Source organism: Zeus faber (assembly GCF_960531495.2).
Source record: "Zeus faber genome assembly, chromosome: 10".
NCBI classification, from domain to species: Eukaryota; Metazoa; Chordata; class Actinopteri; order Zeiformes; family Zeidae; genus Zeus; species Zeus faber.
In genome coordinates this window covers 16,045,064-16,060,178 of record NC_137199.1, presented here as the reverse complement: position 1 = coordinate 16,060,178, position 15,115 = coordinate 16,045,064, and the positions used below count along the sequence as shown (strand labels likewise).

Below are 15,115 nucleotides of genomic sequence, written 5' to 3'. Positions count from 1 at the left end.
TGATTGGTCACTCGCTGCATTTTATTTGATTTCAGCCACCAACACGACGCACCCGCATAACGCGCCGATAGGGATGAGGGCATTTTCTTCACTTTCTTTACTCATACCAACTCACTCCTTGTATTTCCCAAGAAATATCATTATTGTCAACGTTAGTTTGTGCCTCCCAATTACACCTAAGGTGCTTTTTATGCAATTTGTTATCACCGTAGAGCATATCGTGCAATTTCATTGAGAATCACACGGTGTCAGCATAGAAGCAGGTTCTCCGTCCAATTCCGTTCAGAGCAACAAGGCCAACCCCGCTGTTGGTCTTGCTTTTTTTCAGGCGAGCAGAGCGTGCTGCAACGGCGAACACGCAATATCTAAGCTCTGTAAAATCTATATCGCTTTGGTGGATACTACGACAATTTGGATGAGGATAATGATGGGAGGATATTCCGCTATTGTACAACATTAGTCACACGGGTTATTATTCTTGATATTTTACCACGATGGAACAAAGAGGACAACAGGCATGGAGAGAGCGATGGCGACGTGTTTTCTGTATTTTTGCTTTGGTTGCGCTGAGGAGCTGCTTTGCTCAGATAAAATATTCCATCTCTGAAGAAGTAGAAGAAGGAACAGTTGTTGGACACGTTGCCAAGGATTTGGGATTAGATAAGAACACGCTGAAAGAGAGAGGATGTCGCATCGTGTATGGCTCGACAGAACCCCCTTTCCATCTGAACCAGGAGGATGGTGTATTGTATGTGAAGCGAAAGATTGACAGAGAGGAGGTCTGCGAGCGAAGCAAGGTTTGCTTGATCGATTTAAAGACGGTTTTGGAGAATCCACTAGAGGTCCATTATGTCGCGGTAGAAATACTGGATGTGAATGATCACTCTCCCGGTTTTCCAGAAAATGAGAAATTGTTAGAAATTTTTGAATCTGCGTTGATAGGAACACGATTTCAGTTACAAGCTGCACGCGATGCAGACAGCGGCATACTGTCTGTTCAGCAGTATAAATTAAGTAATAATGAATATTTTCGTTTGGAGGTTAAAGATCGTGGAGAATACGGTAAAACTCCTATTTTAATTCTCCAAAAGCCCCTGGACAGAGAATCTGTCAAAACTCATAATCTATTATTAACAGCTAATGATGGAGGTAAACCTCCAAGATCTGGTGAAATGAGAATAAATATAGATGTATTAGATGTTAATGATAATCCTCCAGTCTTCACTAAGGACTCATATTCTGTCGAGGTAAATGAAAATGCTCCTATAGGCACAACTATTATACAAGTAAATGCAACAGACCCAGACGAAGGTTTAAATGGTGAGGTTGTGTACTCATTTAATAATGATGCAGACGGAAAGGTCCGTTCACACTTTCAACTGAATCCAATAACAGGAGAAATAATTGTTTTAGGAACCTTAGATTTTGAAGAAAGAAGCCAATATGAAATTGATATCCAGGCATCAGACAAGGGCGCAGGTACATTCACAACCGAAAAAAGTGTCATTATCAATGTAATTGACGTCAATGACAATGCACCGGAGATCGAAGTGACGTCTTTTTCTCGAGCTCTCCCAGAAGATTCCAAACCAAGAACAACAGTGGCATTAATTACAGTAAAAGATTCAGACTCTGGTCTCAATGGTAAAGTTTTGTGTTTTATAAAGCCAGATGACCATTTTATACTGAGCCCATCTGTACAGAGTAACATGTACTCTGTAGTAACCAAAATACATTTGGACAGAGAAAAACAATCTCAGTATGATGTTACAATAATTGCTAAAGATGCAGGTGACCCCTCTTTGTCATCTGAAAAGACAATGCACATTCATGTATCAGATGTGAATGATAACAGGCCACAGTTTTCAAGGAGCCCCTACACTTTCTATGTTTCTGAGAATAATTCTCCTGGGGTCTCAATGTTTACAGTGCAGGCATCTGATCAAGACGAGGGTAATAATGCACTTATCTCCTACCATATTTTTAGAGGTGGAGAAAACAATTTAATATCGTTTTTAAACATCAATTCTGAAAATGGTGACGTAGTGGCCTTAAAAAGTTTTGACTTTGAAACTTTGAAAACTTTTAAATTCCACGTTTTGGCAACAGACTCTGGAACTCCATCTTTAAGCAGCAACGTCACAGTGAACGTGTTCATTCTGGACCAGAACGACAACACTCCAGTTATCTTGTATCCTGTCAACACTAATGGTTCTGCTGAAGGTGTGGAGGAGATTCCTCGAAATGTGGCTGCAGGACATTTGGTGACTAAAGTCAGAGCTTATGACCCCGACGTTGGATATAACGGTTGGTTATTATATTATTTGCAAGAAGTTAAGGACCACAATCTGTTTGGTCTGGACCGCTATACTGGACAGATAAGAACACTTCGCTCATTCACAGAGACAGACGAGACTGAACATAAACTGGTCATACTGGTTAAAGACAATGGGAACGTGTCGCTCTCAGCAACAGCTACTGTGATTGTCAAGGTTGTGGAGCCCAAAGAGGCGTTTGCAGCTTCTGATGTGAAGAGTGCAACAAATGACATTGAGGACAATGGCCTGACATTTTATTTAATGATAACTTTGGCATCTGTTTCAGCACTTTTCATCATAAGCATCATTGGTCTGATTGCAATGCAGTGCTCCAAAACCACAGACTATTCCTCAAAGCATTTACAAGATCCAAATTACGATGGGACTCTGTGTCACAGCATCCAGTACAGATCTGGAGACAAGCGCTACATGTTAGTTGGACCCAGAATGAGCATTGGCTCTACTATAGTTCCAGGAAGCAATGGGAATACTCTTATGCACCCTGATAGGAGACTAGCATCTGGAGAGGTAAGAGAAACATTCTGAACTTCTTTTGAAACTTCAAAACCCTTCATGCTCATTTAATGTTCAATATAATTTTGCTGATTCCTTTACAATGTGAAGATGATTCTGCTATTGTTATTTTTTCAGTTTTGCATTGTAATAGTCATAGTAAATTTAATGTGGCTGGATTTGGATGTTGATGTGAATGCATTGAATGTATTTCCTTTGAAGACTTTCACCTACTTACTTTAATCTGGGACGTCTGTTTGAGTTGTATTTTTGATTCAAGATTTTGTGTTTAACTGGAAATTGGTTTCATGATTCTTGGTTGCCTGGTTTGAGTGATCCAGCAACACGTTGGATTTGTTCAAACAAGTGAAGATTGTTTGGGGCAGCAATAGCCAGATTGCACTTACCTACCGATGAGAAACCGTTGCTATGTTTTTCTAACCACACAGGCACAGTTTACTAAATACTGACATGTTGTGTATTTTGTAGATGAATTAAGTGAAGCCATTATGTAATGGAAGCCTTCCAAAGTTTAAAAAAAATGCATTCAATATTTTATTAAATTTTATATTCTGAATATAACGCAAGATATAAAAAAAATAGTAATGTCAATATTTTACAATCAGAGAATACTTTCTAAATAATGTAATGGATGGAAATTGAATCACTATGCTTGGAAAATACCTGTATATCTACCTGCCATTATAAACACTATAGTTCTATATGTTTGTCATTCTGTTTAATATTTAATGTTCTTTTCTGCTTAAAGATTGGTTGTATATATAATTAAGTGTTGAATTTTCGTTTTGGATTGTTTCAGTTCGAAAAATTGCGTTTATACCTCTCTAGTGCAGTGTGAATAAATCGCGGGTCACGCCAAATATCAATTCTCGGGCGAACCAACAACAATTTTGAAAAAAAGCACTACGTCACTTTGGAAGCTCCGTAAAATAGCAATCCGCACTGAAATAGTCACATATGCCACTGACTACACGATCCGTCCGTTGTGTTGGATCGTTTTGACAACGACTTTCTTTCGTTTATATAACAGACGAAAGGAGGTTTTCCTGTGAATCGATTATGATGTATTGATTATTAGGACCGTAGCTACAAGTACTAGGCTTATATTTAACGAGTAGACCACAGCAAACGATATTTTTAATGGTACTTTTTAGTAAAACACAGTCCTGTAATGCTATTTCTAATCACATGGTGTCAGTATAAAAGCAATCCATGCTTCTGAACGATGCGCCACAGCTGAAAGGCTCGTCTCTTGTTGTGCCTGGTGTTTCTAAATCTCCAAACCTTGTTGGAGTAACGACGTGAAACCTGAGCTCCGTGTTGTCTCCCGAGCTCCGTTGGATACGACTGTGAATTTCCCAAGGATAATGAGCAGGAAATATTTCATGGCTGAAGAATATTAGTTGTAGCGGATTTTATTTTGGGAATCGTCCCACAATGGAACAAAGAGGACAACAGGCATGGAGAGAGCGATGGCGACGTGTTGTCTGTGTTTTTGCTTTGGTTGCGCTGAGGAGCTGCTTTGCTCAGATAAAATATTCCATCTCAGAAGAAGTAGAAGAAGGAACGGTTGTAGGAAACGTTGCCAAGGATTTGGGATTAGATCAGAACACGCTGAAAGACAGAGGATGTCGCATCGTGTATGGCTCGACAGAACCCCCTTTCCATCTGAACCAGGAGGATGGTGTATTGTATGTGAAGCGGAAGATTGACAGAGAGGAGGTCTGCGAGCGAAGCAAGGTTTGCTTGATCGACATAAAGACGGTTTTGGAGAATCCACTAGAGGTCCATTATGTCGCGGTAGAAATACTGGATGTGAACGATCACTCTCCCAGTTTTCCGGAAAATGAGAAATTGTTGGAAATTTTTGAATCGGCGTTGACGGGAACGCGGTTTCAGATAAAAGCTGCGAGTGACGCAGATAGCGGCATACTGTCTGTTCAGCAGTATAAATTAAGTGATAACGAACATTTTCGTTTGGAGATAAAGGACCGTGGCCAAGACCGTAAAACCCCCGTTTTAATTCTCCAAAAGCCACTGGACAGAGAATCTATCAAAACTCATAATCTATTATTAACCGCTATTGATGGAGGTAAACCGCCAAGATCCGGTGAAATGAGAATAAATATAGATGTATTAGATGTTAATGATAACCCTCCAGTTTTCATAAAAGACTCATACTCTGTTCAAGTCAATGAAAATTCTCCTATAGGTACAACTGTAATGCAAGTAAATGCAACAGACCTAGACGAAGGTTTAAATAGCGAGGTTGTGTACTCATTTGATAATGACGTGGAAGGAGAAATACATTCACATTTTAAATTGAATCCCATAACAGGAGAAATAATTGTTTCAGGATTATTGGACTATGAAGAGAAAAGCCAATATGAAATTGATATCCAGGCATCAGACAAGGGTGCAGCTCCAATCACAGCAGACAAAAGCGTCATTATTACTATAATTGACATGAATGACAATGCTCCTGAGATTGAAGTGACGTCTTTTTCTCGAGCTCTGCCTGAAAATTCCAAACCAGGAACAACAGTGGCATTAATTACAGTAAAAGATTCAGACTCTGGTCTCAATGGTAACGTTATGTGTTTTATAAATAAAGATGACCATTTTACACTGAGCCCATCTGTACAGAATAACATGTACTCTGTTGTAACCAAAACACATTTGGATCGAGAAGAACAATCTCAATATGATGTTACAATAATTGCTAAAGACGCAGGTGACCCCTCTTTGTCATCTGAAAAGACAATGCACATTGATGTATCAGATGTGAATGATAACAGGCCACAGTTTTCAAGGAGCCCCTACACTTTCTATGTTACTGAGAATAATTCTCCTGGAGTCTCAATGTTTACAGTGCAGGCATCTGATCAAGACGAGGGTAATAATGCACTTATCTCCTACCATATTTTTAGAGGTGGAGATAACAATTTAATATCATTTTTAAACATCAATTCTGAAAATGGAGATGTAGTGGCATTGAAACGTTTTGACTTCGAATCTTTGAAAACTTTTAAATTCCACGTTTTGGCAACAGACTCTGGAACTCCATCTTTAAGCAGCAACGTCACAGTGAACGTGTTCATTCTGGACCAGAACGACAACACTCCAGTTATCTTGTATCCTGTCAACACTAATGGTTCTGCTGAAGGTGTGGAGGAGATTCCTCGAAATGTGGCTGCAGGACATTTGGTGACTAAAGTCAGAGCTTATGACCCTGACATTGGATATAATGGCTGGTTGCTATTTTCTTTGCAAGAAGTTAAGGACCACAGTCTGTTTAGTCTGGACCGCTATACTGGACAGATAAGAACACTTCGCTCATTCACAGAGACAGACGAGGCTGAACAAAAACTGGTCATACTGGTTAAAGACAATGGGAACGTGTCACTCTCAGCAACAGCTACTGTGATTGTCAAGGTTGTGGAGCCCAAAGAGGCGTTTGCAGCTTCTGATGTGAAGAGTGCAACAAATGACATTGAGGACAGTGGCCTGACATTTTATTTAATGATAACTTTGGCATCTGTTTCAGCACTTTTTATCATAAGCATCATTGTGTTGATTGCAATGCAGTGCTCCAAAACCACAGACTATTCCTCAAAGCATTTACAAGATCCAAATTACGATGGGACTCTGTGTCACAGCATCCAGTACAGATCTGGAGACAAGCGATACATGTTAGTTGGACCCAGAATGAGCATTGGCTCTACTATAGTTCCAGGAAGCAATGGGAATACTCTTGCGCACCCTGATAGGAGACTTGCATCTGGAGAGGTAAGAGAGATGTTCTGAACGTTCTTTCTAACTCCTAAACACCACATGCTGATTTTAGATCAAATCCAATTCCTAAAATTACAATATTTCAAATGTTTTGCAGATAGTCATATAGTTGTTGTGGCTGGGTTAACATGTGTGTGGATGCATTGAATGTTTTTCATTTGCAGCCATTACATTTTGTGATGGTTGTCCTGGTTGCATTTTCCAATATTTTTTGTTTCGGCACATGTTTTTTTCACGCGCTTCCCCCTGTCTGTTTTGCGAGCTGTTAATTGTAACATGTCATAATGTAAAAACCTCACAACAGTTGTCCCAGAAAATTAATGTTCAAGTTGCATCTTCTTTTAACAGTACCAACAGAGGCAGACTGTAACAGAATGGAAGTGGAACTACTACTGTTGCACAAAACTTAAATAAATGTAATTTCTTATTATCTTTCATGTCATGCAGATGTAGCAGGTAGGATTTTTATACGGAAGACAACTTTATTCGTACATGGGCTACGGGACAATATATTTTGTACAGAACGATTCGATGCGATGTGATTCGATGCAATCGTATACAGTTCTTTACACTAGATATTCATTTTCCATCATACATGAAAACAAACCAATACTATAAAAGGGGCATTGCTTCCCTCTGGCATTTATATATAATTATATGTTTTATATTGGGATTATCATAAAGTGATACATAATCTAATATTGCAAAGGCCCTGGATGCGTTGAGGTATTGTTAATTGTGAGTCAAAATATATTTTCGGCCGGCGATTCACAAGTCTCGCGAGAGGCAATGTGCGCGCGCGATCTGGTGCGGGTGTGTGCGCCGAGAGAGCGAGAGAAAGAGAGAGAGAGAGAGAGAGAAGGGGGGGAGTGGAGCGAGAGAGCGATAGAGAGAGAGAGAGCGAGAGAGAGGGGGGGGTAGAGGGAGAGGATCCCTAACTTTAGAATCGGGCCATCGACTCTTCACGGTACATCATCCAGAGGTCCTATCGATGTAGGTGCATGTTTAACGTTAAAACTGATTTGCGATTCGTATCGATGGATGTTACACCGTTAAAAACCACGGATCACACGACATATGAAGTCTTGAGCGGAGCAGAAACACTTAAAAAATAAATCTCTATAAATAAAATCAAATAAATTGCACAATGTCACTTTAGAGGTTTCGTCAAATATCAAAAACTCCTGGCGAAATCATCGTCGCTGTCCGTGGTTCTGAATCGGTTTAACAATGGGTTGTAAATTCATTTTCGTTACATGAACGCGTACTCCACCTATAATTAAAATATACTTCTTTGTTTGACTTATTCTTGCCTGAGAAAAACACAGTCCTGTAATGCTATTTCTAATCACACGGTGTCAGTATAAAAGCAATCCATGCTTCTGAACGATGCGCCACAGCGGAAAGGCTCGTCTCTTGTTGTGCCTGGTGTTTCTAAATATCCAAACCTTGTTGGAGTAACGACGTGAAACCTGAGCTCCGTGTTATCGCTCTAGCTCCGTTGGACACGATTGTAATTTTCTCAAGGATAATGACCAGGAAATCGTTCATGGCTGAAGAATATTTGTTGTAGAGGATTTTATTTTTGGAATCATCCCACAATGGAACAAAGAGGACAACAGGCATGGAGAGAGCGATGGCGACGTTTTGCCTGTATTTTTGCTTTGGTTGCGCTGAGGAGCTGGGCTTCAGGTGACATGAGATATTCCATCTCTGAAGAAGTAGAAGAAGGAACGGTTGTTGGAAACGTTGCCAAGGATTTGGGATTAGATAAGAACACGCTGAAAGAGAGAGGATGTCGCATCGTGTATGGCTCGACAGAACCCCCTTTCCATCTGAACCAGGATGATGGTGTATTGTATGTGACGCGAAAGATTGACAGAGAGGAGGTCTGCGAGCGAAGCAAGGTTTGCTTGATCGACTTAAAGACGGTTTTGGAGAATCCACTAGAGGTCCATTATGTCGCGGTAGAAATACTGGATGTGAACGATCACTCTCCCAGTTTTCCGGAAAATGAGAAAATATTAGAAATTTCTGAATCCGCATCACCAGGAATGCGATTTCAGTTGCAAGCTGCACGCGATGCAGACAGCGGCATACTGTCTGTTCAGCAGTACAAATTAAGTAATAATGAACATTTTCGTTTGGAGGTAAAGGACCGTGGTCAAGACCGAAAAACTCCCTTTTTGATTCTCCAAAAACCACTGGACAGAGAAACGGACAAAACTCATAACATATTATTAACCGCTATTGATGGAGGTAAACCGCCAAGATCCGGTGAAATGAGAATAAATATAGTTGTATTAGATGTTAATGATAATCCTCCAGTCTTCACCAAGGACTCGTACTCTGTTGAAGTTAATGAAAATTCTGCTATAGGTACAACTGTAATGCAAGTAAATGCAACCGATCCGGATGAAGGTTCAAATAGTCAGGTTGTGTACTCATTTGGTAATGACGTGGAAGGTAATGTACGTTCACATTTTGAATTAAACCCAATAACAGGGGAAATAATTGTTTTAGGAACCTTAGATTTTGAAGAGAGAAGCCAATATGAAATTGATATCCAGGCGTCAGACAAGGGTGCAGGTACATTCACAACAGACAAAAGCGTCATTATTAATATAATTGACGTCAATGACAATGCTCCGGAGATCGAAGTGACGTCTTTTTCTCGAGCTCTGCCTGAAGATTCCAAACCAGGAACAACTGTGGCATTAATTACGGTAAAAGATTTAGACTCTGGTATCAACGGAAAAGTTATGTGTTTTATAAAGCAAGATGTTCCATTCACTCTCAATCCATCCTCAAAAAATAACATGTACTCTGTAGTAACTAAAGGGTTTTTGGATCGAGAAAAACAATCGCAATATGATGTTATAATAATTGCAAAAGATGCAGGTGACCCAACTTTGTCATCTGAAAAGACGATGCACATTGATGTATCAGATGTGAATGATAACAGGCCAAACTTTTCAAGGAACCCCTACACTTTCTATGTTACTGAGAATAATTCTCCTGGAGTCTCAATGTTTACAGTGCAGGCATCTGATCAAGATGACGGTAATAATGCACTTATCTCCTACCATATTTTTAGAGGTGGAGAAAACAATTTAATATCATTTTTAAACATTAATTCTGAAAATGGTGACGTAGTTGCCTTAAGAAGCTTTGACTTTGAAACTTTGAAATCTTTTAAATTTCACATTTTGGCAACCGACTCTGGAACTCCATCTTTAAGCAGCAACGTCACAGTGAACGTGTTCATTCTGGACCAGAACGACAACACTCCAGTTATCTTGTATCCAGTCAACACTAATGGTTCTGCTGAAGGTGTGGAGGAGATTCCTCGAAATGTGGCTGCAGGACATTTGGTGACTAAAGTCAGAGCCTATGACCCCGATATTGGATACAACGGCTGGTTGCTATTTTCTTTGCAAGAAATAAAAGACCACACTTTGTTTGGTCTGGACCGCTATACTGGACAGATAAGAACGCTTCGCTCATTCACAGAGACAGACGAGGCTGAACATAAACTGGTCATTCTGGTTAAAGACAATGGGAACGTGTCACTCTCAGCAACAGCTACTGTGATTGTCAAGGTTGTGGAGCCCAAAGAGGCGTTTGCCGCTTCTGATGTGAAGAGTGCAGCACATGATATTGAGGACACTGGCCTGACATTTTATTTAATGATAACTTTGGCATCTGTTTCAGCACTTTTTATCATAAGCATCATTGTGTTGATTGCAATGCAGTGCTCCAAAACCACAGACTATTCCTCAAAGCATTTACAAGATCCAAATTACGATGGGACTCTGTGTCACAGCATCCAGTACAGATCTGGAGACAAGCGGTACATGTTAGTTGGACCAAGGATGAGCATTGGCTCTACTATAGTTCCAGGAAGCAATGGGAATACTCTTGTGCACCCTGATAGGAGACTTGCATCTGGAGAGGTAAGACAAACGTTCTGAACATTCTTTTTAACTCCAAAACACCACATGCTGATTTTAGATGAAATACAATTACTAAAGTTTCAATATTTCAAAAGTTTTGCCGATAGTCATATAGCTGTTGTGGCTCGGTTTATATGTGTTTGGCTGCATTGAATCTGTTTCCTTTGTAGACATTTCATTCTATGATGGATTTCCTGATTGCATTTTGTACGATTTTGTATTGCAGTACAGATTGGTTTCATCGTGTTCCTTTGTCTGGTTTCTGAACTGTTGATTGGAACATGTCATAATGTAAAAACTTCACAACAGTTGTCCGGGGGGAAACACAAGCTCAAGTTTCATCTTTTTTTAAACAGTCCTGCCAGAGACAGACTGTATTTGAATGTACGTGGAACTACTATTGTTGCACAAAACTCAAATGTAATTTCTTATTATCTTTCTGTCATGCAGGTGTACGTAGGTTGGATTTTTCATACTGGAGACAAATGTTTGGGGCAGCAAATTCCAGGATTTAAAGCCACTGGAACTTTGTATATAGGGATGGATGCCAGGATTTTACAAAACCACACAGGCAGTTTAGTCAGAAAAACAACACTGAGGCTCAGACACTGTTGTTGGTAGAGACAGCCATCAACGTGTGGAGTCCTCGGATGAAGAAGGTCAGGCTTTCTTGGATTTTGTGCTTTGGTTATTTCGCTGTTGGTAAATATCGTCCATCCCTGCAGTGCAGTGTGATGCTGTATCAGATGATTACTGTATTGTCATCATGTCGATGTATTATCTGAATAATGCTCACTCGACAGCTCACTATCGTACAAAACCACTTGGGGTGTGCATCTCTTCCTAATAAGACAATCTGATTCAGACATGGGCTACGATACAATCTTATACAGTTCTTAACACTAGTTATTAATTTTCTATTATAAATTAAAATAAGCCAGTACTTTAAATGTGGCATTGCTTAACTTTGTCATTTATATATAATGATATATTATATATTGGGATTCTGATATTGTAATATATCAACTTATATTGTAATGACCCTGGATGCGTTGGAGTATTGTTAATTGTGAGTCAAAATATGTTTTACTGCGGGCGGTTCACAAGTCTCGCGAGAGGGAATGTACGCGCGCGATCTGGTGCGGGTGTGTGTGTGGAGAGAGAGAGAGATAGAGAGCGAGAGAGAGAGAGACAGAGAGAGACAGAGACAGAGAGAGACAGAGAGAGAGAGAGAGAGGGAGAGAGAGAGAGAGAGAGAGAGACAGAGAGACAGACGATTCATAACTTTAGAATCATGCCATCGACCCTTCATGGTACGTGATCCAGAGGTCCGCGTACCGATGTAGGCGCATCTTTAACGTTAAAACCGATTAGCGATTCGTGTCGGTGAATGTTACACCATAAAAAACAAGGATCACACAACATATGAGAGCGTCGCAGAAACACTTAAAAAATATATATAAATAAGTAAAACCAAATAACTTGCACAAGGTCACTTTGGAAGCTTTTGTGTCTTTTGTAAAACTCCAGGCGCCAACATCGTCGCTGTCCGTGGTGCTGAATCGTTTTAACAATGGATTTTATTCCTTTTCGTTACATTAATGCGTACTACACCTATTTATAAGGAATATACTTCTTGGTTTGACTTATTTTTGCCGAAGAAAAACACAGTCCTGTAATGCATTTTCTCATCACACGGTGTCAGTATAAAAGCAATCCATGCTTCTGAACGATGCGCCACAGCTGAAAGGCTCGTCCCTTGTTGTGCCTGGTGTTTCTAAATCTCAAAGCCTTGTTGGAGTAACGACGTGAAACCTCGGCTCCGTGTTTTCTCTCTGGTGCCGTTGGATACGACTGTGATTTTCCCAAGGATTATGACCAGGAAAAAATTCGTGGCTGAAGAATATTAGTTGTAGAGGATTTTATTTTGGGAATCGTCCCACAATGGAACAAAGAGGACAGCAGGCATGGAGAGAGCGATGGCGACGTTTTGTCTGTATTTTTGCTTTGGTTGCGCTGAGGAGCTGCTTTGCTCAAACAAAATATTCCATTTCTGAAGAAGTAGAAGAAGGAACGGTTGTTGGAAACGTTGCCAAGGATTTGGGATTAGATCAGAACACGCTGAAAGAGAGAGGATGTCGCATCGTGTATGGCTCGACAGAACCCCCTTTCCATCTGAACCAGGAGGATGGTGTATTGTATGTGACGCGAAAGATTGACAGAGAGGAGGTCTGCGAGCGAAGCAAGGTTTGCTTGATCGACTTAAAGACGGTTTTGGAGAATCCACTAGAGGTCCATTATGTAGCGGTAGAAATACTGGATGTGAACGATCACTCTCCCAGTTTTCCGGAAAATGAGAAAATATTAGAAATTTCTGAATCCGCATCACCAGGAATGCGATTTCAGTTGCAAGCTGCACGCGATGCAGATAGCGGCATACTGTCTGTTCAGCAGTACAAATTAAGTAATAATGAACATTTTCGTTTGGAGGTAAAGGACCGTGGTCAAGACCGTAAAACTCCCCTTTTGATTCTCCAAAAACCACTGGACAGAGAAACGGACAAAACTCATAACATATTATTAACCGCTATTGATGGAGGTAAACCGCCAAGATCCGGTGAAATGAGAATAAATATAGTTGTATTAGATGTTAATGATAATCCTCCAGTCTTCACCAAGGACTCGTACTCTGTTGAAGTTAATGAAAATTCTGCTATAGGTACAACTGTAATGCAAGTAAATGCAACCGATCCGGATGAAGGTTCAAATAGTCAGGTTGTGTACTCATTTGGTAATGACGTGGATGGTAATGTACGTTCACATTTTGAATTAAACCCAATAACAGGGGAAATAATTGTTTTAGGAACCTTAGATTTTGAAGAGAGAAGCCAATATGAAATTGATATCCAGGCGTCTGACAAGGGTGCAGCTCCACTCACAACAGACAAAAGCTTCGTTATTAATATAATTGACCTCAATGACAATGCACCGGAGATCGAAGTGACGTCTTTTTCTCGCGCTCTCCCAGAAGATTCCAAACCAGGAACAACAGTGGCATTAATTACAGTAAAGGATTCAGACTCTGGTCTCAATGGTAAAGTTTTGTGTTTTATAAAGCAAGATGACCATTTTACGCTGAGCCCATCTGTACAGAATAACATGTACTCTGTAGTAACCAAAATACATTTGGATCGAGAAAAACAATCTCATTATGATGTTACAATAATTGCAAAAGATGCAGGTGACCCCTCTTTGTCATCTGAAAAGACGATGCACATTGATGTATCAGATGTGAATGATAACAGGCCTCAATTTTCAAGGAGCCCCTACACTTTCTATGTTACTGAGAATAATTCTCCTGGAGTCTCAGTGTTTACAGTGCAGGCATCTGATCAAGACGAGGGTAAAAATGCACTTATCTCCTACCATATTTTTAGAGGTGGAAAAAACAATTTAATATCCTTTTTAAATATAAATTCTGAAAATGGAGACATAGTGGCATTAAAAAGTTTTGACTTTGAAACTTTGAAAACTTTTAAATTCCACGTTTTGGCAACAGACTCTGGAACTCCACCTTTAAGTAGCAACGTCACAGTGAACGTGTTCATTCTGGACCAGAACGACAACACTCCAGTTATCTTGCATCCTGTCAATACTAATGGTTCTGCTGAAGGTGTGGAGGAGATTCCTCGAAATGTGGCCCCCGGATATTTTGTGACTAAAGTCAGAGCTTTTGACCCCGATATTGGATACAATGGCTGGTTGCTATTTTCTTTTCAAGAAGTAAAAGACCACAATCTGTTTGGCCTGGACCGCTATACTGGACAGATAAGAACACTTCGCTCATTCACAGAGACAGACGAGGCTGAACATAAACTGGTCATACTGGTTAAAGACAATGGGAACGTGTCACTCTCAGCAACAGCTACTGTGATTGTCAAGGTTGTGGAGCCCAAAGAGGCGTTTGCAGCTTCTGATGTGAAGAGTGCAACAAATGACATTGAGGACAGTGGTCTGACATTTTATTTAATGATAACTTTGGCATCTGTTTCAGCCCTTTTTATCATAAGCATCATTGTGTTGATTGCAATGCAGTGCTCCAAAACCACAGACTATTCCTCAAAGCATTTACAAGATCCAAATTACGATGGGACTCTGTGTCACAGCATCCAGTACAGATCTGGAGACAAGCGGTACATGTTAGTTGGACCCAGAATGAGTATTGGCTCTACCATAGTTCCAGGAAGCAATGGGAATACTCTTGTGCACCCTGATAGGAGACTTACATCTGGAGAGGTAAGATAAACGTTCGGAACATTCTTTCTAATCCTAAAACACCACATTCTGATTTTAGATCATAAACAATTAATAAAATTAAAATATTTCAATTGTTTTGCAAATAGTCATATAGTGGTTGTGGCTGGGTATACATGTGTGTGGATGAATTGAATGTTTTTCATTTGTAGCCATTGCACTCTGTGAAGGATGTCCTGGTTGCATTTTCCAATATTT

The 15,115-nt window shown here is 40.1% G+C and overlaps 3 protein-coding genes across 3 annotated transcripts; all 3 read left to right on the top strand.

The window, feature by feature from the left end:
• Positions 1 to 494: 494 nt before the first annotated feature.
• Positions 495 to 2,864, top strand: LOC307235900 (protocadherin beta-18-like; the record flags this gene model as incomplete). Its single annotated transcript, XM_080008159.1, has 2 exons — positions 495 to 1,220; positions 1,863 to 2,864. 2 exons carry the CDS (start codon positions 495 to 497, stop codon positions 2,862 to 2,864), a joined length of 1,728 nt encoding a protein of 575 aa, XP_079864285.1.
• Positions 2,865 to 4,289: 1,425 nt separating this feature from the next.
• Positions 4,290 to 10,621, top strand: LOC307235899 (protocadherin beta-15-like; the record flags this gene model as incomplete). The annotated part of the gene is made up of 2 exons (XM_080008158.1): positions 4,290 to 6,641; positions 10,442 to 10,621. 2 exons carry the CDS (start codon positions 4,290 to 4,292, stop codon positions 10,619 to 10,621), a joined length of 2,532 nt encoding a protein of 843 aa, XP_079864284.1.
• Positions 10,622 to 12,547: 1,926 nt separating this feature from the next.
• Positions 12,548 to 14,908, top strand: LOC307235898 (protocadherin beta-15-like; the record flags this gene model as incomplete). Its single annotated transcript, XM_080008157.1, has 1 exon — positions 12,548 to 14,908. One exon carries the CDS (start codon positions 12,548 to 12,550, stop codon positions 14,906 to 14,908), a length of 2,361 nt encoding a protein of 786 aa, XP_079864283.1.
• Between the last annotated feature and the right edge of the window lie 207 nt (positions 14,909 to 15,115).